This window comes from Cheilinus undulatus, linkage group 16, assembly GCF_018320785.1.
Source record: "Cheilinus undulatus linkage group 16, ASM1832078v1, whole genome shotgun sequence".
NCBI classification, from domain to species: domain Eukaryota; kingdom Metazoa; phylum Chordata; class Actinopteri; order Labriformes; family Labridae; genus Cheilinus; species Cheilinus undulatus.
In genome coordinates, this window is record NC_054880.1 from 37,898,201 (window position 1) to 37,922,395 (window position 24,195).

At 39.3% G+C, this 24,195-nt stretch overlaps 2 protein-coding genes across 12 annotated transcripts in view; one reads left to right on the forward strand and one right to left on the reverse strand.

The window, feature by feature from the left end:
* Nucleotides 1-544: 544 nt before the first annotated feature.
* sgce (sarcoglycan, epsilon) lies at nucleotides 545-23,913 on the reverse strand. 4 transcript variants are annotated; one of them, XR_005993079.1, is made up of 12 exons: nucleotides 23,755-23,912; nucleotides 13,933-14,055; nucleotides 13,513-13,670; nucleotides 12,925-12,997; nucleotides 7,658-7,856; nucleotides 6,992-7,154; nucleotides 5,064-5,278; nucleotides 4,586-4,612; nucleotides 3,935-4,123; nucleotides 1,520-1,563; nucleotides 1,061-1,315; nucleotides 545-933 (listed from the first exon to the last, which is right to left on the reverse strand). XR_005993079.1 is itself a non-coding variant. In XM_041809060.1 (12 exons), exons 1-12 carry the CDS (start codon nucleotides 23,801-23,803, stop codon nucleotides 883-885), a joined length of 1,329 nt encoding a protein of 442 aa, XP_041664994.1. In that variant the 5' UTR covers nucleotides 23,804-23,912; the 3' UTR covers nucleotides 545-882. The 4 variants fall into 4 exon arrangements, 3 of the variants coding, with proteins under 3 accessions (XP_041664994.1, XP_041664995.1, XP_041664996.1); XM_041809060.1 differs by having other exon boundaries at nucleotides 1,061-1,098; XM_041809061.1 differs by lacking the exon at nucleotides 4,586-4,612 and having other exon boundaries at nucleotides 1,061-1,098; nucleotides 23,755-23,913.
* The window catches only part of ppp1r9a (protein phosphatase 1, regulatory subunit 9A), a 106,392-nt gene continuing 101,639 nt past the window's right edge, over nucleotides 19,443-24,195 (forward strand). For 7 of the 8 annotated variants that reach the window (XM_041809051.1, XM_041809055.1, XM_041809054.1 and 4 more), the window contains exon 1: nucleotides 19,443-19,715. The gene's annotated coding sequence lies outside the window, so the exon portion shown is untranslated. Of the gene's footprint in view, nucleotides 19,716-23,406; nucleotides 23,470-24,195 lie in introns of those variants that run through there. The other variant, XM_041809052.1, reaches the window with a different exon arrangement.

Here is a 24,195-nt window from a genome sequence, read left to right on the forward strand (position 1 = left end):
CAGGAGATTTGTGGGCATCGTTTTTGGTACAAAAAATAAACTAATCAGGTCCTACTAATGGCAAATAAGTGGAAAAAAACTAAAAATGCATTCCAAACAAACGTTCAGGTCTCAGGAGGTTAAATAAAAAGTGTAAAATAAGTGACTGCGTAAATATTTACCCCCTTCAAGTCACTATTTAGTAAATGTGCACAGCCCTCTTCATGTCACCCCACAGATTTTCTCCAGGATTCAGGTGTGGGCTTTGGCTGGGACATCCCAAAACTTTCAGCATTAGCCTTGGGGTGTGCATATTGTTACACTATTTTTATGTCACAAAAATGTGAAATTTTAACATTTAAACTTTTAAGAGCCTCCGTATGTCCTTTTATTTTTAATATTTGCTGTGGGCCAGTTAGAAATGGACTACAAGCTGCAGTCAGCCCCCAAGCAAATGTGGACACTCGATCCTGTGAAAGGTGCTCCATAAATCCAAGCAATCATTTATATTATTCAGTTAGTGGACTCAAGAGTTATGATAAACAGACTGAACACAAGGTTTTTGTTAAAGAATTTATTCTCGTGACAAATTACATGTAATTAACACGACAGATAAAGCATTTCTTTGTAAAATTCCCTTTTCCTCTAAGAGGTCTGTTGTGCAAAGCAAGTAGAAATGCTAACATCATCATTTTAACATTTACACATATATTTAAAAATACTCTTTTTTTATAATAAGCTAATCTCTTCTTATTCTTGATCACACTCTCACTCTTTAAGGTGTAAGTGCACATGGACGGTAAGTTTTCAAACACTTGAGGCATGCAGATTGGCACAATTGTTAAAAAAAAAAAAAAAAAACAAAGATATGGAATCAAAGAGTGCTTTCACACTGGTTTCTGGTCACAAGTTCAGCGCTTCTGCCACCTTTCGTTCCTCAGGAATACCATTTACCTGGAAAAGATGACAAAAGTGTGATGTTTTTAATGCCAAGAACTCAAAGTTTTGTCAGTGTTAGTGTTTTTTTTTAAATACTGACATAAGAGGAAGGGCAGTCTTCACAACAGACTACAGCACCTACCTCTAGTCTTCGAAATGTGGACATGACATAATTTTCTCCTTTGTTAGCAGTGAACAGAGAGAGAAGCAGGTTAGTGCTGAAACTGTCATGCAGGTAAGCAGCATGCACACTGGAGGGCGCTCACACACCCATCACCAGGCTTGAAGAGACAGGCTGGACAAGGAACTAAGGTTCTCATGCATGATTTCTTGCAGAGCTACAGCAAAATCTTTTACTGTCCGTTATCTGCATCAGGAAGCTTTTGATTCAACAGTTCTGCAAGAAGACAAAACTCTTAGAAAGTGTTCCTGTCTGTAGAAACATCGTATTTAATAACAGAACAAGAATGCAACAGGATAGTTCCCATCTACTGCCTGCACAAGCATCCTCTCATGTTATTTTTTAATTAAAACAGTCACATGCATATGGACTTAGGTAGATTGCCAGGCTGTTTTTTTACCAGATGAAGCAAACACTCACCTGATGGCCGTTGCTGTGGTATCGTAATCTGATTCTGCAGATTCCTGTAATGAAAAACAATGATAACATGGTAAGCATACACTACAAGAGCCTTTAGTATCATGTGAACGTGTGTTGTATTAGCAGATTTTTCTGCGTTTCAAGCCCATTAGGCAAAATCATGGGACAGCTTGAGTCTCTTAAGCTGTAGTTGTGTTTTTTTCCCGAAGGCCAGACATGCTCCCTTATAGCTTTAGCAGTAAACATGCCACGGTTAGAGGCTCTTAAAGAGAGATTAAACAATATTGGTATTGTTTGGACTTTATTTCCCCTTTAAGCCATACAACTGAGCGCCTGCTAATGAGCATGGCTGCATGTGTGCATTTCATGTGAGCAACAACAGCTGTGTGACAGCCTGCACATTAGCTAACATGATGTATGATTTGACTCCACACAGGCCCAAAGACTGAATATTGAAAAGTGTGTTTAGCATCTTTGATTTAATGTTAAAGTCCCTCTAATCTCAATATTTTATATGAAGAGCAGGTAGGCATTCAAAACGTCTGATGATTAGAATCAGACAAAAAATGTGTTTTATTCACTAACAATATTTATAATGAGAACTAATAAGTTCATGGCCATTATCCAAAGTTCAAAGTAATCTTTGAACGATGATAGAACAATGTTAACCTGCAAATCAGTGTTCCAACTAAATTATTGATATTTCTGTATACCATGGTAATTTTGGGGGACAAAGTATATCGTATCATCATATCTCAACATTCCATATGGTATGGTTCAATACTGCATCTGATCATATCCAAACATTTTATATGGTATAGTACCATCTATCATATCATATCACATCAAACATTCTGCCTCTTTCAGTTGTTGTTTGTTTGTGGAGGGTTACTCCTTTCAGTCTGCTCTTTAACAGGTTAATTGCATGCTCTATAGGGTTTAAGTCTAGCGATTGACTTGGCCAGTCTAAAACCTTCCACTTCCTGTCCCTGATGAACTCCTTTGTTGTTTTGGCAGTGTGTTTTGTGTCACTATCTTGCTGCATGATGAAGGATCTCCCAATCAGTTTGGTTGCATCTTTCTTTAAATTGGCAGACAAAATGTTTCTGTAGACTTCTGAGTTCATTTTGCTGCTGCCATCATGTGTTACATCATTGATGAAGATTAACGAGCCCATCCCAGAAGAAGCCATGCAAGCCCAAGCCATATCATTACCTCCACTATGTTTCACAGATGAGCTTGTATGTTTGGGATCATGAGCAGATCCTTTCTTTCTCCAAACTTTAGTCTTTCCATCACTTTGGTAAAGGTTCATCTTTGTCTCATCAGTCCATTAAACTTTGTACCAGAATGTTTTAGGCTCACTTCTGTACTTTTTGACAAATTCCAGCCTGGCCTTCCTATTCTTCTTGCTCATGAGTGGTAGCCTCTGTACTTTCGTTCATGAAGTCTTCTGTGATCAGTAGATGGTGATACCTTCACTCCTGTCCTCTGGAGGTTGTTGCTGATGTCACTAACAGTTGTTTAAGGGTCTTTCTTTATGGCTCTCACAATGTTTCTGTCGTCAACTAATGCTGTTTTCTTGGTCTACCCATTTGACGTCTGTTACTTAGTACGCCAGTGGTTTCTTCTTCAGGAAATTCCTAATGGTGGTACTGGCTATGGCCAATGTTTTTGCAGTGGCTCTGATTAATTTTCCATCTTCTCTCAGCTTTGCAATTGCTTGTTTTTCACCCACAGACAGCTCTCCTGATATCTGCCCAACCCAGACTAACCCATCTAACTGCCAAACAGAGATGCATGATCCCTCACTCCACAGAACATGTTTCTACTGCTCCACAGTCCAGTGTCAGTGTGCACATCTTTACACCACTACATATGATGCCTGGCATTGGACTGGGTGATGTGAAGCTTGAATGCAGCTGCTCAGCCATGGAAACCCATTTATGAATCTCCCGCTGCACAGTTTTTGTGCTTACATTAATGCCAGTGGAAGTTTGGGAGCTATAGAATCAACAGAGCATTGGTGACTTGCATCAACAAAGCAATATGCATCCTAGAAGTAGTTAACCCCGCTCTTTTTACATGGACCTCCACTTCCTGGCTAAGTTGCCGTTGTTCCTAAACACTTCCACTTTCTAAAAACATCACTTAAAGTTCACTGAGGAATATCCAGCAAGGATGAAATTTCATGAACATGATTGCAAAGGTACCAAGCTTAAAGTCACTGAGCTCTTCAGAGCAACTCATTTTGTATCACAAATGTTTGAAAATGGAGACTGCATTGCTAAGTGTTTGATTTTATACACCTGTGTCAACAGGTCTGATTAGAACACCTAAATTTAACTATTAACAGATTTGGCCAAAAACTCTTTCAAATAGTAGATATCAAAACCAAATAATTTTCCCACTCACGTCTGTGTCTGCATTAGAGGCATGCTGGTAGTCTCATAGTTGTCAGGATGGATGGGTGGCACCACCTCGCCGCTAACCGGGTTGAAAACAGGCAGGGTGGATAGTGGCCAGGAGATCTCCCTGTTCTTAGACATGCTCCGCAGCTCCTTGGTGGACTTCTGGATGGAGCTGTGGTGAACCAGCTGGATGCTGTGGAGATGAAAAAGTGAAATCCCCGTTAATGAGTGTTGCTGTGAGTTTTGCAGGGTTAATTTGTTCCAGCACGTGTGCAATGACTGAAACATACTTAGAACATTTTAAAGGCAATCAATTTGTATCTGCTGAAGGAAGCTTTGCAATCAGTCCATGCATGCAAGACAGAAATATAACATCCACCCTTACCTAACACTGACACTTCCTCAGACTTTAAGACTCATGTTTCATCTAACTTTCTGAGTATCATTAACCTACTTCTGGCAATTTTTTTTTTTTTTTTTTTTTTGAGCAGCCCACTGAATGAAAGATGTCAACACACGGATGAGCGTATGAATGGGAATGAGAAAGCTGTCAGTGACAACAAAGATGACAAAACTGCAAACAAAGAGAGAGAAGAGGAGGGGGCAGAAACAGCCAAAATAAAGCAGAACACAGCAGGAGAGGTAAAACACTTACTCTGGTGTTTGCATGTTTCTTTTTTCCCTAGGAACAAAACAAAATGGATGAATTAAATACTAATATTAATAGTTAAAACACACATCTACACACAGGTGGATGGAGTGATAGGTAAAGACAGAAATGGTAATAGATGGGACATGGAGTGAACGAGGGGGGCACATCTCTCCCAGCCTGTAAATGATAGAGAATGATGGATGAATGGTGATAACCGTTGATGCCACGGCTGTGCTTCAAAATATTAAATATGTTCAAGACAAAATCAACAAAAAATTTGAAAGATATTCATGGGGAACTCAATATAAATGTAACTGGATGGTGATGACAAGCTGCAATTGAAGTCCAGATTATTGCTCTCATCTAAATATTCTGCACTATCCATCTTCAATTTGATTTCTATAAACTTTGGCAAAAGTTTCTGTGTTTTTTCTGCTGCCTGGTGTAATATTTGAATAAATAAATGAAACCGAGCACTTACACCCCTTCTCGTCGGCAGCACATAGTGTAGCCGAGGATGAAGAAGAGGACTAGAGCCACGGCGGCGGGAACAGCCAGAGTGATTAGGAAGTCTGAAAAGTAGTCCCGGCTCTTGAGAGATTCAGAAGGAGGGTCGTACGGCGCAAATTCGGGAAGAATCCCAGTACCAGGGTCAGGACGGGAAATGTACACCGGAACCACTTTGTTGATGTCAACCTAGGGGGAAAAGTTGAGGTTAATTTAGTTTACGTAAACTAACACGTGTCAGGAGTCCAATGTAGTTACAAACAATGTTTAAACACTGACAGCATGTTTTTGGTAACAATGCTAATGTAGTGCTAGCTAATCGTGTACCTGTAAGGCTGGAGATTTGTTGCTGTGTTCATGATGCAAAACAACATGCCTGCCACACATCACCTTTTATTGAAGGTATTAGACATTACCTTTGGCAAAAATGTTTAAATAGTATCCTATTAATTTAATCTTTTAGTTGTGTTTCCACCAGATGGTTCAGTTTATTTGAGTATGGTTTGGTGCTGTAAACTCCAAGTGGCAGAAAGGATGAGCTGATGACAGAAATCAGTAGGGAGAAGCTTGAAACGTTTGTATATCAGCTAGAAAGTGGTGTAATTTTAATAACTAGATCTTAAAACTGTTTATCGCAGTAAGTGCAGATCCTTAGCAGCTGGAATATGTTTATAGAAATGTTTGGAGCCTTAACGGTATGTTAATAAAGCCACATGATGAAGCTGTGCTATTACAGTAGAAACAACACACACTGATGAATATAAACTAAACTCCACTCCATTCCCCTTCATTTTGCCTCAAAGAAAAATTGAGACCTTAAATTTCAGCAAATTAACCAAGCAGTGAAATAACATCCAAGGTGACAGGCACTTATGACACTGGATTATATTTTACAGCTCTACATATGGCTATAAATCATAGCCCTCTGAATAAACCAATTTCAAAGAGAATAACATTAGTTTTTAATGTTTTCTTAGTGATGTAATGTTATTGAGTTTGTTTTGTTATCATTTGTTTGCATGGTGTTCTTACTCGTTGGTATTGTATGTTTTTACATGTTCCTGCCCAGGGACCACAGACCCCTGATAAGGGAACAACTGTGTTTTCCCCCATCAGTACAAAATCTTTTGTGATCCAGGCCCAACCTGCCAAAGCAGAGGACACAGTGGAGCTAGAGGAAGAAGAGTGTAGGAAGGCAGGCGTAGTGCAGGCCACGCCTGATCAGACCTCATCTCCTGTTTTGAAGGATGCAGCGACCCCAACAGAAGAGAGAGAGGATGGCGTGAACATGCCAAAGCAGAAGTAGACTAGGTTCCAGCGTTTTGTTTCCTGGATGAAAATGACATTCTGCTGCAACAATGCCGAGGATTAGAAAAGCCAGAATGTGTCTTTCATCACATTTACTCAGAGTTTTGATGAGAAAAACAGAAACCTTAAAAATAAAGCCTAATGTGTTTGTAGCTCCAACCCAATGGTTGGTGATTTTATCCTTCAAATGTCAAAAATGTTTTTTTTTAAATCATAAAATTTCATCCTGCTTTCTTTTGACAATTAAATATATCTCTGTATCACTACAGCAGGTTGTGACATTATTAAAAACTTTACTTAAGTGGAAAGTCTTGTTAATAATGATCTTGTGAGTTAGAGGAGAAGAGGTTTCAGAGTCAAGAGTTTTACATTACCAATGTACCCTTAAAACAAACAAAAAAACAAGAGGAATTGTTAACTATCTAAATTCTACAGTCAATGTAGAACTTACTTTCTTTTCAGTCCCTTAAATGCAACAACCCATCAATTTCTATCACAAGTCTCTCTGGCTTTGTGTTTTTTAAATCAACCACAGCTGAATGTAGAATAAAGCCTCCTTTAGGATTGTTCAGACAGCGGAGAGTTCATCCTTACCAGAGAAATCTTACACCAGTCAATATGAAACTGAGCTCTGAACTTCTTGTCACAGCTAATGACAGGCTCCATCTCCTGACTGCAGCGCAGCTGGTTATGAGGACTCTCCACCTCACGCAGGCAGGATGAGAAGGGAACATCAGCACCAACCATCACGTACACTCTGGAGAAAGGAGGAGAAATAAGAACTAAGAGAGGAGAGCCAATGGAGCCTCATTTTACGTGTTTATGCTAAGGCTTCTGACAGTCTGAGCCGTTCTCGTCCTTTGAGTGTTCTTGAGAAGCTTTCATCCTCCAAAACGTCAGCATAAATCTTTGATGCTCGTCCTATGGCAGTTCATGTCCGTTGGTCTCTTCTGAACGAGAACGACTGACGGTGTCTGTCAGCGCCAAGGGGTTCAGGATACTCGGCTAATTCACAGGGAGCTGTGGATCCCCGAGGCCCCAATTAAATAAAATGTCAGCATGGTGTGAGTGGGCTGAAAATATGAGCTATTTGTTTGATAAAGAGAGGAAGAGGATGCTCATGGAAAGAAAATTACCGACTGTTAAGCATCATTCATTCTGTATGAGTCATCCAGAGGAATTTTACTTTAATCACTTATCCAGAACAAGGTTTGATTTTTAAGTTTAAATACAGCAACCTTAAACCTTGAGACTCCTCACCCCTCCTTCAGGTTATTGATGGGCAGGGGAACACGGCCGCCTCGGTCCAGCGCTGAGGTGATGTTGATGGCATTGAGGCGCTCTGGCTGCCACACGTTCTTCACCGCTCCCAGGAAATCCCCCAGCACCTCGCTGGCCAGCATCTCCTCCACGTTCATGTTTTTTATGTAAAACTCAGCTTGGTAGGGCAGAGGGAACTCTGTGCACGGGGAGAAGAAGAGGGCTAAGAAAACTGTGACAAAGGTGAATGTCAGAACGATGAGTTAGCTACAAGACAGGAGAGCACCTACAGTGGCGCTGTGCTGACTAAGAAATCATTCATATTTTAGTACTTCTGCACAATTCACATTCATTTCACCAGGCTGTCCAGCAGACGCTGGTGTGTCTGCTCCGCTCTTTTATGACTTGGCCTCCTTGTGGGGCCAGATGGCAAATGACATCACAGCGTAGGGAGAGTGATGTCACGTTAGCACTGCGAACATCTGCTGAGCATTGAACTTGCTCAGCTCATATTGTACTGCATGTACTGAGACTGGTCAACAAGCCAGTGTGCAGATACACGCACAGATGGCAGGAGTAGTCATGAGGATAAACATGAACTTCTGCTCCCTTTAAATGTATTAGAATTGTTCAATACTGTACAGATAGTGCTAATATAACACTAGGCATTGGTAGAAGCAAGAATCAGTCACAGGTGTGGGATGTGATGGTATGTAAAACAAGATAATGTGATACATTAAAAAAGGTTAGGGTAGGATACAATACGATAACAGGTTGTTTGCAGATGATGACACACTAAAGCAAGGACTTCCAGATGACTAGCAGGAAGTGAAACAAGATGTTTTGAAAAATAACAATCTTAAGCAGAGGTTGCAGAGGACTTTTTTGTTGTCCTTCATTTTAACAGAAAGGGTCATAAAAATTCCATCATGCCATTTTTACAATCCATCATTATGATTATCTCTTTAATATCTGTAATATAATATAATTCAATATGACTTTATTAGTAGTGTTTAATTAATGAAGCACCCTTTCCAAACTTACATTTAAAGAACAATCTTTGGGGTTCTGCATTATTAATGGTACTGAGAGACAGATGAATACAGCAGCACAGCGTTTACTCCTTGTTATTTTTACGCAGTGTCGGTGGAACAACAATCCCTGTCTTCAAGCAAGCAACTATGAACTGCACCATTTAAGATATCATGTACAGTTTTGAGGATATTTTTAATGCCAAGACGTTGTAGTTTGACAACCAGCTGATAACAAGTTGTTAAAAGGCTGCACCGTGGAGCCGTGCACATTTGTGTCTGCTGCACAGGAGTCGTAATAAGAAAAAATGTCACGCACTCGGTTCTTGCACACTGAGTCAGGTGGGTTTATATTTGCCCTGACTACAAAAATTCTTAGAATGTTGCGAATTGTTTCATAGGCTACTGCGAGCCTGTGTCTCTCTCACTTCTTAAAAATCCCACTGGATCATCCATCCTGACAAAGAGCTTCATATAGTATACAGAATAACTTTTTAATTCAGTCTCTATTATGACCTGTGAGTAGGCTACAAACATATGCCTTTATTGTTGCATTTCCATAGTTGATATCCACACAATACACGGGCTAACCATGGTATTTAAAGTCAGGTTTCAATGCGAGAGAGAGAGAGAGAGAGAGAGAGAGAGGGGAGAGTTGGGTGGGGGTGAGCAAGCAAGGTGGAAGCAGCGGGAACTGTTTTGAATCATCAATCACCCATTTAAATGACTTGGACTGATACGAAATTTCACATAAAATTGACTCAGTGTGCAGACATGATTAGAACATGAAATTGAGTCATTGTGCAAAGGCCATTCACTCTGCATGCCGACCTGTATTCCAGCAGCCTCTCAGTGCGCTATCAACACGGAGACTGACGCACTTTCACTAATCAACAGTGTCGAGGTCAGAGACAGCCCACTGGCTACAAGATTTTTTAATAGATTAAATAACCTCCTTGATAGTTTATGTCTGAAAAATGGAAAAGGTCTATGCTTCTGTCTGTGTGTGTATGGTGAAATGCAGGCTCATCCTCATCATTTCAGTCCATCAAAATGACGTACAGCCTTCAAAATTCTCCGTCATCCTTAAAAAAATCCGTCAATGACTGAGAATATTTGGTTAACACGACCTCTGATCTTAAGCCACTTCTGTGTCCCAAAAGTATTGACACATTCAGGCAAAAATAAAGGTTTACATATCACACAGAAAGGCGACGGACATGGATTAAAAGCCTCTGTCTAAAGTATAAGTATCTAGGTATCTTTCCTCCGATGCCATTGATTTCTAACTGGTGTTCTTTACTTCCTGGCCCCACCTAAATTTGTGCGACTTGGTTGAAGTCGTGCCAACTCTCAGTGGAATCGTTCATCATTTGCCATGCAGTGAACTGAGGGATATGACGGCTGACCACAACCCAACTAGACTAGTTGCTCCCGATTTTGGTCATATGACTGCACACACTACCATGGTCACAGCAAAGCCCAGAGCAGAATCCTCAACTTTGAGGCATTTTTCCTTTGTAAACTGTCAACATCCTTAATCACTATTAAATAGCAGGAATAACTTTCCAATGACCCCCCATAATAAACTAAGTAGACAAGCAGGAATATGCCTAAACGTGGATCATCAGCTGACACAGATGCATGTGTGTGTGAGAGAGAGAGAGAGAGAGAGGGAGGAAATGACTAGATACAACTTCAGTCTCAGTACGAGAGACATTTTCAAAGAAAACTCCACAGATTTCTATCACACTAGCCTGACTTCACTCATACACTGTCAGCACTCAGGCCGTGCACGACATTGGACTGTTTAGTTTGAGCTAGAGGTGTCTCGACTAAGGATTTTCATAGTCGAATCTGATTCGTCAGATTTTGCCTTTAGTCGACTAATAGTCGAATGGCGTTTCCGCTAGAATTTTTTGTCCCTGGTCAAAATGACTGGCAGTCCTCAAGAATTCTAGCCATTTAGAACAACTACCAGACATTTGCTTTAACATGATTTTGCTGCATTAACAGCAGCAAAAAGCATAAATCTGATATTCTGAAATGACTGCACAAAGACTTTGTCTTATTTTTCTTTGTGTATGTGGTTTAAAATATCAAAATGAAAGATGTGCTTTTCCTTACACACAATATACGCCCACGTTAAACTCATCAACAACAGTTAGCTTCACATTAGCACTGTTAGCCTGTTAGCACATTGGCTGCTATCATAACTTAGCAGTTTACGACAGCCAAATACCATCCTCTACCAACAGCAACAAAGCATCCAAACATAATTCCCCAGTGCTCTGTTAACCAGACACTGCGTTAGAACTCTACATTTCAAATGAAAAATGTGTCTTAGCATAAGTTGCTAATATCAGTCCTCATGATTATATAACTGTAACCTCAGCTAAAGCAGTAAATCCAACCATTCTGGTTTATTTGGACTAGTCCCGAAAAGACAAAAGCTCCACAGCACATAGTCCGGTCCAGTCCTCCTCTCATTAACGGCTTATCCAAGACTACTTCTGCTAATTATCCAGGACATCCCAGCATTAACCACAAGCTACGTTGAAGAGAGACAGAGTCTTCGTTATAAGCTCCAAGCTGTCCATGCCGTTCTGCACAATGTGATTCTGTGTTGACTACAATCCAACTTCATCTGAGGACTAATCATAGGTACTTTATCGAAGTCCACTACAACTCTGTCCAGCATAGGCCTCTCTCTCTCTGCTACTGCATCGGTGTTTACGCCGCTCAGCTATACAGTTCCCTTTGTTTCAGCCTCTTCATTACTCGCAGCAATGACACAAAATCCCTCCATACCGCTGATGATATCAATCCTTTGGTTAACCAGGAAAACCTCACTTAGATTAAAATTCTACTTTACGAGAAAGCTCTGGTCAAACTTTCCCTGCATAGTCCCCAGCAGAAATGAGCATGCGCAGAGAGAGAGATTTGCTTTGACGTCATCATGCATACATAATTAGCCATGTGCTTGCTGTCTGAGGAGATAAACAACCCCAGCACCACAGGACAGTAGATGTAGTAAGATTAGGCAACTTTTAGTTTATATTAACACATTCTCGCAACATATCTTCTAGATTACACAAAATATAATACACAAGTATTCAGTATTTACTTATCTGGTCATTTGCATGTTTTCTGCTGGACATTTTGACTGGTTATATTTTTATCTGCCGGTCTTCCGCCCTTTTTACCGGCCAATGACCAGCAAATGCTGGCTAACGGAAACTCAGGCTTAGCAGCCATGGGCACCCTCATGTAGTCAGAATGGTACGATCTAGGTTACATAACAACATTCGACTATGAGGTTCATAGTCGAATCAGACTCCTCCGAATCAAATCGTCGAATCACCGACTATTCCGGGTCACCCCTAGTGTGAGCACATAGATCACACTTGACAGTCATGCATCATTAGGATAACATGACTGCTGACAACCTTCTGTATATTATATGACATAATGCAAGCAGTGAGGGTAGCTATGAAAAACATAAGATGGAAAAAAGGGTGAGCTGCACATCTGTCAGTTCAAAGTAATAAATGAGGAAGTCCTAGAATTATAAAACTGGAACTTTTTTATTTTTTACTGATAAAACTGAACTAAACCATGGACCTGAACCAAAAACCGAGGTACAAACCCCACTGTGACATTTCTGAACTGTTACACCACTATTATTTCAACAACTATCTGCTATTATTACTACAATCATCTTTTTCTCTTACTCCTCATCTGTCCCTTCTGTTGACATTAACCACATTCATGTAATAAGCATCACTGTGAAGAAATATTAAATGGTGATGCAACGAGTGAAACTGGCAGGGAAATTAATTTAAAGCACCATATTTTAAATAAATGACTAATATTTGGCACCAGGGACTTGAGGATTGCACCATATGGATATTTTGTCTAGACCCTAACATGTGACTGATTTATGATGGCCATCTGCACACACATGATACATCATTATGTGTTCCTGACTGTACATTAGCATTGTGTTGATTGTTTTTTAGTTGAACATGAAAAAACAGGGTTAAATCAATACTATTTCTTATTTTTCAATAATAATTATTTAACTCTCAAGACAAAAAGAATCAATGGCTGAATTTTCTCTCCAGCCCAGTCCACTGCACCGTTATCGTACTGAATGTGCCCTGAGGATTTAATCAGGGAAGTTGCACAGTCTGATCTGTGTTTGCTCTAAGCTCTCACACTGGCGCCTCTTACCTTCTGTAGCCATGATGTTTATGACCAAGTTGTGCCGTGCCGTCTCGAAAGTGCGTCTGTTATAGGCAGTAATCTGAAACACACAGGGGTGAAAGTTTAAGCCCAGATCAGTGCAGCTTATATGGCAGTGGCCCCCCCTGGACGAGGGCTGAGCTGGAAACACCACACAGGCTCTGTTCCCGACCGAGGCGCTGTATAGAAGCACATGTGTGCCTCTGGGAACGTTAAGCCTTTCGGGAAAAGAATTTCTACAGTAGCTTATGGGGGACAAAGAAAGCATAAAAAGCATAATGGCATTTAAGTCTGAGGAGTTAGAGCGAAAAATTGCACTATTCTGTTACTATATGCATATAAATCAGCTGAGCTCTGTAAAATCAGTTCAAATGTGTAACTCTGTTAATAATTTTATGTGCGCTTTGGCAAAGGTTCATGTGATTCTGTATTCTATTTAAATAACCGACACTTGGATCGTTAACATTTTTCTTTCAGCACTCTCCTTTTCTTTCTCTCCTGTTAACTGGTCATCTTCAACATCCTCCTCCTCCTTCTCATCACTTTGATTTTGGTGTGAATGCTCCAAACACCCACCTCTATGACAGTGGCTTTGCCAACATGCTCTGCAGTGGGTGAGCCATAGAGCACCCCGTCGCTGAGCGGGGTCCTCTGGATGTAGCGCAACCAGCCCGGCCTGTCAGGGTAGCCCATTAGATTGGTGTTGAAAGTGATTGGGTCATTGCTGGCATCACCTAAAGGCAGTAAATCAGTGATATTCTATAAGTCACAGCCAATCCAGTAATGCACATTTAGACCTATTAAGTGAATTATAAAGGGGTTGCCAAAGGCAGCTAAGCATTTTTATAATGCAATCTGATGAATAAGAAAGCATTTATACAATAATTGTGCCAACAACTACCTATAATGTTTTAATTGTTTTAATTATCACAATGACAACACATTAACAATGCTCTAGCACTGTTTTTAAAGTGCAGAGAGAGTGATGTGTCATACCTGATTTTGGGTAGGGGGGAAACTCTCCTTTGAAGTGCTCTCTCTCCAGAACGTGGACAAACAGCACTCCTGCAGACGGGTACACATTTCGGTCTGCATGCGACCTCGACAGGATGGTCACCACTGAAACACAGATTTCAAAACAAACACAATTATTTTCTGAAAGCAGAAGCTGCATTTTCCTTTACTTCTGTAGGTTTTAGTCATTACAGGTGCATCTAAAAGAATTAGAATATCATGAAAAACGTCTTTTTGTGTCCTGAGATTTAAAGTCGTACTTTATTCATCCCGAAGGGAAATTCATAATTTACACTCTGCTGTTGTTTTTACATACTATCATTATTAATTATTATTATATAATAATTATTATTTAATTCAAGAAGTCAAACTTCCATATATTCTAGATTTTAAAAAGTGAAATATATTTCCAGACTTTTTTTGTTTTAATCTTGGCTTGCAGCTAACAAAATCAAAAATCCACTATCTCAAAATATTTCAATGTCACAAAACATCAGATCAAACAAGGATTTATAATATAGATCTGCTGACCTTTTGGAAAACTCTGCTTATTTATGCACTTAGTAATTAGTTTGAGCTCCTTTTGCACATATTACTGCATCTATGGGACATAATGTGGACATTTCCACAATATTGTAATAATTTGAGATGGTGAATACTTCGATTTGTATGAGCTGTAAGATGTAGTTACCAAATTGTCTCTAAATGTTTTACTTTGTATAAAACAAATCTACAATTAATGGAAGTTTAACCTTTTTAAGTAAATTTAGGGAGGAAAAAACAACTTTTACATAATATTCTATTCTTCACTTGTACATTGATTTGCCAGCAGTGTAAATTAGAGAATAAAAGAAGGTGTTAATTGAGGTGAAAACAAATCATGGGAGACATTTTTGTAACTTGTCCCTGCTATGTTAAAAATCAATGCTGTCTCAGTGATAGATGCATCCACTTCTCTTGCCTGGAGTCTCCATTATCAAGGAGGCAATTAAATGTGAGTTACACAAGAACACGGAGTAAATACTAAGCCAAGCATGAAGACAAAAACTTGAATTATTATTCATCAGAAAGACTGATTTGGTTTAAAGCAGCTAACTGAGCACAGTGCACTTCAGGGGAAAAGAACCGAGGCAGTAAGAGCACAAGCAGCAGTAATGAGCGTCGTTCAGACTGTACAGAGCTGTTTTCATGTCGTCCTTCAGCTCTGTCCCCATTATGCTCTCTGTTTAGCCCCAAACCGTTACAAATACAAAATGTTCTGCCTTTAATTGTAAAGGGTTCACTGGGCAGTCTATTTAACAAAACTTTACACACTGTTTGAGCAGAGGTGAACAGCCAAGTCTTCCACCTCTCTTGGCGTCTTTCTCTTTCACTTCTCCTCCGTCTTTTGCCCACTCCTATTTTTTTCAGCTGTATTTTCGCTCTGCTGTTCTCCCTTTTTCCCTCCTCTTTTTCCCTTAGTGGGTGGGCTCTCAATTTTTAATCACCATGGGAGACTGACTGTACAAGAATGAAAGGCAGAAGAAGGAGGGGGAAGAGAGCGAGTAGAGAGGGGAAACTGGAGGTCTTTGCTATAAAGCGTAAGAAGAGAGCTAGAATTTGAACGGCTGCAGAGGCACAACTTCAGTAGCAGCTACAAGATGGTATTAAAAGCTGTGTGTTCTTTCCTGTGGGCAAAATGTTGCTGATTTTCTCCTGCTTCATATACCATCAAGCACAGAATCAACATATGCATCAGTGATTTTCACATGGAAGAACTGCTACCCCTAGGGGTACTTTGGAGTACTGCAGAGAATACCTGAGATTTTAATATCTACAAGTTTCCACAGTCCCTCAGTAGTTTTAATTTATTAACTTTAAGTAAAATGGGATGTTTTTCCACATCAAATATCGGCCTCTTATGCCTATTTTGCTGTTTTAAAGCTTCTATGAGGAGTTCTGGCTGTTTATTGAACACATCAGAATTTGGGATGCAGATTGGCTTGTGGTTAGGCCACATCCCATCTTTGCAAGACACACAGGTTCAAGTCTGGCATGTGGCTCTTCTACCGCATGTCTTTCCCCACGTTCTCATCCTTATTTCAGGTTCTATCCACTGTCCTATCTCTCAAATAAAGAAAGCAGTAAAATAAAATTTAAACAGATTAGAACTTACACCGCGGGCAATTTATGATCTCCCAAAAACACTTGAGACTACCAGAGACATGACTGATAAAGTCTATGCTTTCATTTTTGATACCTGAAATCTCTGCAGCTGGGAAGATCTCATTTTATATTTTACACAGCCAAGACTGACTGGTAAATCTGACCAAGAAAGAAAGCCTAATAAAACTATAAACAGAGGACATTTTTTTCTCTCTTTCTGTACTCTTATTACACCAATGTGGTTGGATTTTATTGTTTTAAGCTAAGCTGTAGCTGAGTTCATCAGCTTAGAAGAAATTAGACAGTAAGACTTAAGTTTTATCAAAATACTGAGTTTACTATGGTATCTAACATTATCTGACTGCTGGTTAGCTATTTTTTGTTTTCTGTTTTTCTGTTTTCTGTGAAGGATGTTATTTGGCTGTTGTATGGTAGTAGCTAATGTGCTAACAGGCTAAATGAGAGCTAACTTGAAGCTATATGTTGTTTATGTGTTAAACCCAGCATTTATGTTGCACCCAACTGTATGTGAGGAACAAATAACAACTTAAATAGTTATTTCACGGTCTGATCATGTATAATCTGTGTAAACAGGCAGGCTGTAACAGGGGAAACACAGCTCAGGTTTACTGTTGGCTCGGTTACTATCTTGGATTTAAGCCAGATTCTGACAGTTATATATTATGACACAGGTGGGACAAACATATGGCTGAACACTACTCTTGTAAAGCAGAGCGACTCAATACAAGATTACATTCTTAGCTTATGCTCCGAGTTAGCTTTTATCATATTTGTGTTACCATTAGCTTTTTGCTAACTAAACCAAATCGCTGCCATTGTTTATGAGGTCTTCCCCTGTTTTATTTCATCTGACATCTCTCCTCTTTTTTTTGGCTTTGGGAGACTGAAAAATTCACCACCCCACTCTAAACTTTTGGAGTATCGACTGTGAGATTTGCAGGTCCCATTAGCACACCGCTTCTTAATACTAGCTTCTGCTGAGAGATGTCAGGCCTCCCACACATCACAGTTGCTAACATAGGATTGGACAGTGGCTGTTTTACTTAGAGGCTTAGCAAAGGGTCGGTTCTTGCAGAGAAATGGGGAAAAGCAATTCAGGAGACGATGTTTAACTTAGGGATGCCCAATATTACTGACTTTATATCAATATTAGCATATATTAAAATTATCAGTATCAGCATATGTCAACATTGCCAATATTTTCAGCAGATGTATCAGCCGGACACACAGGCAGAGTGTACAAGCGGGCAGTTTAAAGCAGAATCAACAGACCTAACTCAATTTAAGTCAGTCTCTTTTTTTCCATCTCAATCTTTAAACTGTGAAATGTGTTTTAAAGGCTGAATTTTCATCTCTGAACTTTAGCTGAAGTATGTTTTTGTTGTCATATTAAGCACTTTATTATGATTGTCTGAATGAGTCACCCTGCTGTTAGACCAGTAGTTTAATGAGGACAATCATATGTATAACAGCTAAAATATAGTACAGAAAGACTAGGTGTTTTTACGCTAAAAAAGTTGTGTATTTTGGCATCGAAGTTGGTATTGACTAGAATGGGTTTAGAAATATTGACATGTAGGATACTGGTAAAAATCAAATATCATACCTCCATAATTTTATTGTTAGTACAGAAGCCAGTAGTTGCACCAAGCCAGCATACCTCAATAAGCGTCACTGAGTAAATCAACTATCAACAGCACAATGATGCATTTAATCTTTGTAACAGTAGGCTATTATTTCCCAAAACATTTTCACTTTCCACGTAGATTCTGGATTGAAAGTAGTTTGAAGAGGATACTCTGTTACAAAGGCATGTGCCTCCATCATCATAATGATAAACTAGGTTTCTACATCAGTTCTGCATTGTAAGCCCTCTTCTTCAACAAAAGCTGATTTCTAAGGAGAGTCTCCTTGCTGAAGAGAGTAATAGAGCAGGATTTACATTCTAATCCCTGTCCATGAAAGAGGAAGTCAGTATGTGATCTTTGGTTGTTAAACGTTATCTATTACCAGGGTGCACAAAGGGGTTAGAGGAGATTAGGTGACACAGTAAGCTGCAGATTATTAAAGAACGCCACATCTACAAGACCAAATTGCCTAACTGCAATCTGATGCACTACTGCAAGTGTGAAGTTATAAAACAGCCCCTTATGTGTGTTAAACTGAGAGTCATCTGGGGCAGCTAACTCAGAGAGGGCCATATGCCCCATGTCTCAGAGGGCTCTGTCACAGCTTGATGTAATCAATAGCGTTTATCATAGCCTGTAAATGTGGAGTTGCATATAGAAACCTGAGGTTATATCTCATTCCTAGAAGGGACCACCTGAGCATGACTAATCCATGCACTCCTGACATTAGGATCCAGATTATTCAGAGGCCCAGAATAAAACCTTATTCAGTTTCTAGCGATGGCTTGAGTCAATTGGCAAATCCCACTCTGAATGCACAGGCTTGGATTCTATTACAGGACCCACTGGGCCTCATCAATTCTTCACCACACAAAAGGAGCACAGTCAAAGACTCCCGGTCAAGGTCAAAAACCGGCTATTCTGCTTCGCTCAGACCAACTGGATGTGGTGTAAACACTTGTGACACGTCCACAGATGAGACAGGCAGGCGAGCACAGATGGCCCCGGTGGTTTGAGGAATAGAAAATGACCTATGGGATTTGAAGTGCGCTCCAGGCTATCAACATTCAAGCTTCCATTCAACAATAAACATTTAAGCCTAACACGCACTCCTCCTGGCAGCCGTATGTCAGCGAGTCTATCTTCACAGGCTCCTCCTGGACTCTATTTCACCCTCACCTTTGACTGCAGGCTCTTCAGGTGTAAGTAAAGATCACTGGCTAAGCTACGCAGAAGCTTTGCTAATCGCATTGGATCTGCTTATATGTGGCAGGCTGAGTTTCTGCTAGGCCGTCTTGAGATGATAGACTGCAGCATTTGCTCCACCTGTACATAATACATCACCAATTAAAAGTTAATACTGAACTATTCACTGAAGACGAACCCATGTGTCCCTGCTGCAGAACAATTACATGCTCACACACAAGGTTTTCCTCCAACTGGGCTTCAATAAGTGCAAACATTCAAAGAATAAACCGTAAAAAATCATACTTCAATACCTTGATGTTCTGATTTGTCATAGCAGATAACTAACAGACCTTGAGGGAGGTTGAAATGGCTAACCAGGTTTTATGCCCTCTCTTTGCTGGCCTCTGATTGGCTGAAATCTCAGGAATGATGCCTTATAGTTAAACCACCCCTGTCCCTATAATGGCTCCGGTTAACCAAGGCTTCTGACTAGCTGCAGGGAAGGAAAAAGAGGGATGTTTTCAGTTTTGTTGAATCAGCGTTATGTGTGCACATCGTCCTCAGGGGTCAGGAGGAACACATGTGCTTCTTTGGAGTTTGAGGGGAAGCACAGACAACAAGGATTTCTACTGTTTGGTGCGAGGCTGTGATGCGTTTCAGCCTGGTTGTTCTAAACACAGACCTGGAAGTGAAAGTAATTTGCGTCACAAGAAGCAGAAAGCAACGGCTGAAGACAAGAGTGGACATGAAGCACACATCTGAGTCTCCTAGCGCTATATAAAGGTATGTTTTTGATTATTTGTTTGACAGGACTGCTGTAGAATATCATGTTAAACAGAAGTCATGATTTGTCTTAAAGATTATGATTGTAGCAAGATTTAGACAAGGTTTGAACCCACTAAACTGCAGCTACAGTAGAAGTGGGCCAAGTCCGTGGGACAGCTGACAACAATAATGCCAGTATTAATGGGGACCCAGTTGAGCGTGTCACTGTGTTATGATGGGGGAGGGGGCAGCAGGTCAACACATGGAGAGCACCACCGCACACACATTCACTCACCATCTTTGTATAGGGCAGTTCTCTGCTTCAAGCCCATGGACCGCTCCATACGGACATTTCTCTCATCATAGGCATGCACAATGTAAACTACTGGATCAATGAATGAAAGCATCAACAACAGTGTCCTTTAAAAGACTTCTGAGCTCTAAACTTGGTCTACTGACAGCTTAACAGGTAGAACAAGCTCACACTAATACAATCAAACCAATTTTCTAAGCAATAAAATTGTCTTTAAAAGTTTTTCAGTGTGGGAGATGCAGTTTTGAAAGCTCAAATTCAGATTTTCTGGCATTTTAAAGACGTTTATTCGTCAGTGATATTGCAGGAAAAACTACAATCAAATTTAGCATGTTTTTTGGTGCTCGTAGGCTGATACTGTTCTTTTCCCAATATGTATTGTAATTCTTGACTTATTTTATGTCAGACCATTTGTAAAAAATCAGAAATACGAATAATCTTCCAATAAGGGGCATTATATCTCATTCTGTTGATCAATAATACAGAGCTGTATTAGGTTATTTTCTTAGAGTACTGTTGGATTATTCAAAGATTAACGAAAATCTTGGATTTTCTAAAGGCAATTATTCTTGCCAAAGGATCTAAATATAAACTCCATTTAACCACTCAAAAAAGAGCTTCTGTTCTTCTGAAGATATAATTTGAAATTTTCAAGTTAAAAAGAGTCAAAGATTTATTAGAGAAACTGAAAGTCATGAATTTACATGAATCAAAACTTCCTTTTTTTTAGACTATAACACTGAAAATGGCAGATTGCTTGGAAGAAAATCAGACCAGATAAAGCTGTTTTCCTTGCACAAGTACTGCAGCCTAATGGAATTACACTTATTACTGGGAGAGATCAATAAAGAAATACTTGCAATTTTAGCCCAGAATCATCATTTTAGCATTATCCTGTGGAAAAGACATTTCTGTGAACTTGGGTTCTCAGAAAACTGTTGTCAGTTTGATTTATCATACTTTCTTTTCTTAAAATATTGACTCTTTAATGTCGAAATTTAAGAATTTTCAAACTCAAGTATTTCAAGTTTCTTCTTGTAAATTTATGACTTCGTAAACTCAGAAAATTTGAGTTTGTTTTCTTGTAAATATCTGACTTTATCTAAAAAATGTGGTTTCTCCAAAAAAAATGTCAGCTAATTTTTTTAAGAAAATAACTGATTCTCTTTATTTTTTTATCTTGTAGGATAGCCACTGCCATACTTTGTTTCTAATCATGATTTAAAAATCATATATGCAGATCTAATTCTACAATGTCAGAGCAGACAGGGTCCCCAGTGCCCTAAATATTGTATTCTGAAGCTATGGCTGTTGTCATGCACAGAATAATGGATTTTAAAGCCATATGTAAAGCTCTTCTGAAAAACTTGGTTTGAGTCAATTTTGGTGCCCCCTGTGGACAAAAAAGATACTTTGTGTCTTTTTGGTTATTTTGTCTTATACATGTATCATTCATCAGCATATTTCAAACCTGTGGTTCTCAACTGGTCTAGCCTCAGGACTGAACACCCCGTCCTGCATGAACAATCGCAACCCACATTTCTGAAAATTTACAACGAGGCAAAGTTATCTAAAAAGTGAAAACTAAAGTTCGCATGTTATTTGGAACAAAATGTAACTGAACAAAGAGACTTGATAAGCACATCAACACAGAGGCCCTGACATGCATGCAAACATTGTTCTTTATTTCATTTTCAATGATAAGGTGCAGATCTAGGTTGTTTTCTGGAGATTTTGAGAAACTAAAACTTTTAAATCAGAGAAACAGTTTTGCTTCTCGAAGAAAAGGAGTTGAACAAGTTTAGATTTCATGAAAGTGACCAAAATGTACTCATTATCATGGAAAAACAGAAAAACATGGACATTTAGCCTCATATTTTTTCCAGGTTTTTCTTTGTGATCCACTGGAAACAGCTCTGTGATCTACTTTTTAGGTCCTAACACACCAGTTGAGAACCACTGCTCTAAATCACTCCATCTGATACCCAACTCTTCATATTAGTTTCAGACATTATAAACAATTAGAATGTATGATAATGGATTTTTGCACATATCCGATATGCTTATATTTTCAAAATCATTTTAGTCAATATCAAAACTAATATTCAAATATAGTTCAGAGCTAACAATTCAGTCCTTAAAACACAATTTAAAGTGAAAGAAATGAGGATGAACAAAAAGACTGCAGCTGAGGTAGGTGTGTCGGTTCAGGATAAAACTCTTACACTTACTTATTAGTTTGTATATTTATAGCTGATAGGCAGATTTTTCATGGGCGAAATATTAATTGTAAATATTGGCATATATTTTCATATCAATTAATACCCGTAATTCATTTTTTAAGCTAATATCTGCTGAAACCAACATCATAAATAAAGTAATCTTTTGTTTGCTATTACAGGTCATTTTAAGCAGTGGTTCCTAAATTTTTTTTAGAGACCCCTTTATTTGTGTATGGGAAAAGCTGAGCACCCCCAAGACCTACTTGGGTTAGATTGCTATCTGCAATCAACACTTCTTGATAATTTTGTCCTAAGAAAATAGGCCTAAATACGTTCTCGCCAAAAGACCTGTGGTCTAAACTATTAAATAAGTTATCATGATTTTAGTCAATAAGCAAATTTAATTCTAGCAAGCTCAGAGTGGACAGAACCTCATGTCCCACCTGAGAACTTTGGTACCCCCAAGGGGTTCCCGAAATATATATATGTATATAGAGCATTGGTTACCAAATGGTGTGCCAAGACACATCAGTGTGCCTTTATTGAAGTCTGTGCCGCGGGAATTTTAACAACCTTACCTTCTTTTTGTGACATCTATGAAACAACTAAAATTGCAGTAACACATGTTAAAGATTCTGTGAATGACCTTGACATTTTGGCTTAACTTTAGGTTTGCCTTGGGCAAACAAGGTCAAAAAGCCTATCTTAAGGAACTCAATATTAATTTAAGTCTGTTACATAAAAAGCTACAAAAAACCTCTTAAGGGGGCTGTAAGACTCACTGTGTTATCCAAACATCCAACTTCTCTTTTCAGAGCTTACTGAAGACTTCAAAAATCAGATTTTATTTTGTAAAGCTTTTCTTAATCATTTCTGTTTTATTATAAAGTCAGAAGGTCTGAATTTGAGCATCAATCATCTTGAGTCTGCATCACTTTATCAAACATCATTAAATCCCACATGATGGTGATATTAACATTATGTTTAAATTATAACAATAACATATAATGCTTCCTTAAAACAATGTTTTTACACCTGTTATGAACAGCTGGACACATCTAGGATGTTGCCTACGTCACATCAAGCTATTTACAATAGCTATGTATTCCCAAACGTGATATTTAGCTTGTAGCTTGATCTGCTTAACTGGCATTAGCTGCTTAATTAGGCATTCATCAACACCTGGTCTCCATACAAACACAGGCCTGAGCCAGGGGACAAACGCTGCTTCACAAAGGTAATTAAAACATAACTAACAGCACATCTTTCACGTTAAAAATAAAGAGTATTTTCGAGTTGAAAATACAGGATAAAACATAATTTTACGCTGAATGCCAGGCATGATATCTGTGTAACGGTTTAGCTGTTCACTGTTAGCCGTTTTTCCGTGTCTCCTCCTCTGCCTCCTGGAAAAAATGAGCAGAACAGCTAGGCTAACTAGGAAGCTAACTAATATGGACACGGCATCAAAGGCAAAACGCGTCATTATCCCCCGATACACCCGGGTTAAATCGATACGTACCCGTGCTAAGCCACACCGCGACACCTGCTGCGGACATGGTGGTTATCATCCTCGTCAATGTGACATGAAAAAAAGGATGTTTAGTCTAATCGCCACTCGGTCTGACAGCCATCACGGTAAGCATCCTGCAGCATTCCTCCCTCCGCCTCCTTCCTTCACTGGAGCAGCACGTCTGCGCATTGGCTGCACATCTGGATGGAAAAAGATGGTTGTCTTGTAAAATGAAAATGTGGAAAAACAAGATGTAAATCTGAATGAGCGTACCACGCCTTTAGCATATGCATGTGTGGTATTCTGATTTTAAAATAGTCTGCCTGCATTTAGAGGCTCCTGTGTGTCCCTGAGACTATGGTAGCATGCAGATGTCTTTTTATTACCATTAGCATAACAACATAAAGCTTCTTTGCTTTTAGTTCATGCTTCTTTGCAATTTCTTTTTGC